Below are 4,272 nucleotides of genomic sequence, written 5' to 3'. Positions count from 1 at the left end.
CGGCGTTGGCCTGGGGGCGGCGCTGGCCCTGCTGCTGCTGCTGCTGCCCGCCTGCCGCCCGGTGCGGGCGCAGAACGACACGGAGCCCATCGTGCTGGAGGGCAAGTGCCTGGTGGTGTGCGACTCCAGCCCGTCGGCCGACGGCGCCGTCACCTCGTCCCTCGGCATCTCCGTGCGCTCGGGCAGCGCCAAGGTGGCCTTCTCCGCCACGCGCAGCACCAACCACGAGCCGTCCGAGATGAGCAACCGCACCATGACCATCTACTTCGACCAGGTCAGCGGCGTCCCGGGCCCCACGCGCGCACGTCCACGCTCTCCCCCCCACCCCTGCGTCCTGAGATGCCCATGAAACCCAGGTCCGAAGCGTGACTCCCCGAGGGGGCCGCGGGTGAGGTGGGGGTGTGGGGGGGCTGGCATTGACACTGGGAACCGCCACCCACCGTGCTGGGAAGATGGATGGGCGTCTGTACATAGCTTGGCTTCCTCCCTGGGCGGGGAAGAGAATGTTTATTTCCAAGAAAAGTGAGTGGGAAAGGCGCGGGGATGATTTTACACACACACACCCCAAGAGGATGTGCAAATGCACCGCACGCCTGCCCGGTCAGTGGAAGGCAGACCGCGCACACACCCATTACTTGGAGAGAATGAGTAATCCGGCTGCGGTGAGAACACAAACCACTTCTGCAGAAGCTACAGCCGTGATTGGGTGTTAGTGACTCGGGATGGTTCCTGCTCAGGGTTAAAGGTCATGACCTTTTCTGTGCATGACCCTCCAACTTGTTTTTTTTCCTACCCCCCCCCCACAAAAGTTGAAAATATTATAGTAGTTTTTAGACTTTGGGCAATCAAATCTTTTTACCAATATGGTCACTTTATAAAATAATAGAATTCTGGGCCAGCACTGCATGTCTCTGCACAGGATCCAAGTATAGACAGACTAACATTACTCAAACCTTAAGTACACAGATTGACACTCGCCAGTGCCTCACCCTAGGCAGTTAAGGATTGCTTGTGTGTGTGTAAAAATAATTTTCTGCTGTTACGGTTATGTTTTTATTTACAAAGCATAAAGCAATCTATTCACTTCCAGATAAGGGAAGACTAGTGAAATAGGCATCCAGAAAATACATTTTTCTTAAGGTGCTGCCGTTACAACATACTTTATACCTGCCAGGGCCTTAATCATCTTCACAGTTCTTCACAGCACCACATCGGTTGGTGTACCCAGCCGACGCGGACTCAGGTCAGGCCCAGTAGGGGTGGTTCTGAGGTTACAGAGGAGCTGGCTTCCGCCAGGGTGGGAGGACCTGCTCTGGGCTCGCTCCACCAGGGAGGCACTGAGGCTCAGTCCTCTGTTACTACCTCTGAGAGACTTACCATAACCTCTCCAGATTGGAAACTTGCCTCTCAGTTGACGGGGAGAGAAGAAGCCGCTCTGAGCTGGTGGGCAGAGAACGCTTTAAGCTTGTTTGAAGGGTTGTGCTGGGCACTGGGCACATGGCCTGTGGGAGAGGCGGAACTGGCAGCTTGAGGTGCTCCATGCCAGCAGGGGAGGAGCAGAATGTGTGTGAGATGCACCTGGCTGGCGGTGGCTGCCGCACTGCTTCCTGCCACTGCTGTGGTTACTGGCAGCACAGCCCCACTGCCCCTGCCCTTTGGAGGAGCTGCGAGTGGAAGAGGCCACAGCAGGAGGCCTATTTCCTGATCACGTGACTAGATCGGGAAGCCAGGAAGGAACTGGATGGCGGTGTTGACTCTTTCCAAGAACCCCTAGCAGGCCATTTAAACACGTTTAATCAATTATGTGGTGATTTGTGTGTGAAGAACAGGGATAGAAACCACACAAGATGGCCAGGCTCTGTCTTCAGCAACATATCTCCAAGAAAACCAGGTCCTCTGAGGGGGCCTTGCTGCTCTTCCAACTCTGCTGGGAACACTGTGGAGTGCTTATCCTCCTTTACTCTGTAGAACATTATGAGCTCCTGTGGTCTGTCGGGTGCGTGGCTCTGTTGTTGATCCTGCAGGCTCAATTTCCCTTGGCCAGAGCTCAGGCGATGTGGGCCACCATTTCACTCCTATTTTTTCAGGGTTAGTTACAGGAGCAGCAGTGCTAGTTTACCAAGCCCTTCCACTCCACATCCATTCCCAAGTGCCAACTGTGTGCTCTGAGGGCCTGGGACATAGCGTCTGTTCTAGGGTTAGTCTGGGGCTTGATCTCACAGGAGTGACCTCATTAAATTGGCCTGGTGCTCCCTTGGCTTTTCTCTCTCCATTTGGCAAGGACCTTGTTTGTGAAACAGCACATCATGTTGCAATTCCTATGACCACAGTCAGTCCCCAGGATCAGGCTGCATTTATAGTGCATTTCCTGACTTTACTCTCTGCCTCCTCCCTCCCTCCCTCCCTCCCTTCCTCCCTCTTTCCCTCCCTCCCTGCCTCTCTTACCACTGAACACAGAAAATTCACATCCATTTTCTGAGTACATAAATAAAATATACGCTCAGATCTTTACTAATTAGAACCCATTACAGTACCTGTGTGCTGTGTCCGTGCTGTCTTGTGGCTTAACCTTGGTCATGCCTTTCCCCAGGAGGACTGTGTGAGTGCTGAGTCTCTGTGCAGGCTCTGGGCACCCTGGTGTTGGTGATCCTGATGGGGAGCAGAGGCTGGGCAGAGGTGGGGCTTGAGGTGTCAGCTCTGTTCCCTCTTTTCTTTCAGGTCTTAGTCAATATTGGCAACCATTTTGACCTTGCCTCCAGCATATTCGTAGCCCCCCGCAAAGGGATCTATAGCTTCAGCTTCCACGTGGTCAAAGTGTATAACAGACAAACCATCCAGGTGCGTAGCCGTGAGAACTCCCCCCCCCCCCATCATCCTGGGGAAGCTTTGCCCATGGCTGAGGCCCCAGCAAGCTGTGCTCGGAGCCAGCTGGTGGTCAGACCCTCACCGTGGACCCCTCCCCAGGAAAGGCAGGGGTTGGAGGGATCGGGCTCAGGCTTGCAAGGGTTGGGGTCATGGGTGATCTGCTGAGTGTTCCCCTCTGCCTTGCAGGTCAGCTTGATGCAGAATGGCTACCCAGTCATCTCGGCATTTGCCGGGGATCAGGACGTCACCCGGGAGGCAGCCAGCAATGGCGTCCTGCTGCTCATGGAGAGGGAGGACAAGGTGCATCTCAAGCTGGAGCGGGGCAACCTCATGGGGGGCTGGAAGTACTCCACGTTCTCCGGCTTCCTGGTGTTTCCGCTATAGACGCAGGCCGCCTGCACGGTGGGAGCGCTGCAGGCCGCACCCAAGGATCGGCCTGGCCTTTTCCCTGTGACACCCCGAATTTGCCCGCCAAGGACAACTGGTTTGTCACCTCCCGTCAGACTGTGGTAGTGGAATGAACTCCTCTGGAAGCTGTGAATATTCTTTTGAATAAGGACACGTCCTCGGGAACCTGGCCTCTTGTTAGGTCTAGGCAACAAGGTCTCAAGGAGAAGTGAAGTGATCCATGGAGCAGTTTGTACCTGTGATTGTAAAGTCAGTGGGGGGTTCTCTTGCTGGGATGTCCCTCCTCTTGTTTGTACATTGTGTCCCTGTGCTGAGGGGAGAATGCTGCTGACCCTGGGTGGACAGCGGGTGATGGCCGGGACTCAGAGCAAGACAGCCCTTGCCGTGTGTTCTGTGTGTGTCTGTGTAGCCTTAAGAACCAAGAGCGGCTTCACTTGCATTCTGTGTTGTCCCCTGGGTGGATGGGCAGATGGGGAGGGGGCGGGGCTTCGTGAACCTGTTGACAAGTGCTTTATCCACAGAAGCAAATTTTGCACGATTGGACTGCGACTTTTCGTTTTGTATAGTTGTGTTTTCTTTTTTTTTTTTTCTTCAGCAGCTTCACTTTTCTTATCAGGCTTGGCTCTCCCCTCCTCTCTCCCACTTTTAGTTTTCATGCTGGGATGGGAAAGCAAAAAGTGTATGTGGAGTTCCTGGATGAGATCAAAGGAAACAAAACACAAATCTGCATTCTTGGTTCCTGGATGGGAACACACCACAAAACAAGGACCTGTCTCTCGAAGTTGTCAATAGCCAACGGGGACCGTTTTTGCTGCTGCTGCTGCTGCTGCTTCCTGAAATTCTCTGAAACGCACCTTTAAAATCCGCAACCTGGATTTTGCTTTATTTTTGTAATTTATGCTCTGGGTTCCTTTAAGAACCTGGCATGTCTGGGAGGGACTGAACCCGATAAGTTGAGTGGAGCTGTAATAACCAAATCCCGTAAACACCTGTCCACCA

General features: G+C 53.7%; 1 protein-coding gene across 1 annotated transcript in view; it reads left to right on the top strand.

Moving 5' to 3' along the window:
• Positions 1–3,713, top strand: part of Cbln2 (cerebellin 2 precursor) — a 6,943-nt gene extending 3,230 nt beyond the window's left edge. The window contains exons 3-5 of the mRNA XM_013018929.1: positions 1–274; positions 2,719–2,838; positions 3,052–3,713. Coding sequence (XP_012874383.1) covers positions 1–274; positions 2,719–2,838; positions 3,052–3,249 — 592 coding nt within the window. The 3' untranslated portion in view covers positions 3,250–3,713. The remainder of the gene's footprint in view (positions 275–2,718; positions 2,839–3,051) is intronic.
• The last annotated feature ends 559 nt before the right edge of the window (positions 3,714–4,272 follow it).

Source organism: Dipodomys ordii, unplaced genomic scaffold (genome assembly GCF_000151885.1).
Source record: "Dipodomys ordii isolate 6190 unplaced genomic scaffold, Dord_2.0 Scaffold43, whole genome shotgun sequence".
Lineage (NCBI taxonomy): Eukaryota > Metazoa > Chordata > Mammalia > Rodentia > Heteromyidae > Dipodomys > Dipodomys ordii.
The sequence above is the reverse complement of the archived record's forward strand: the minus strand, read 5'-3'. Positions and strand labels throughout refer to the sequence as shown.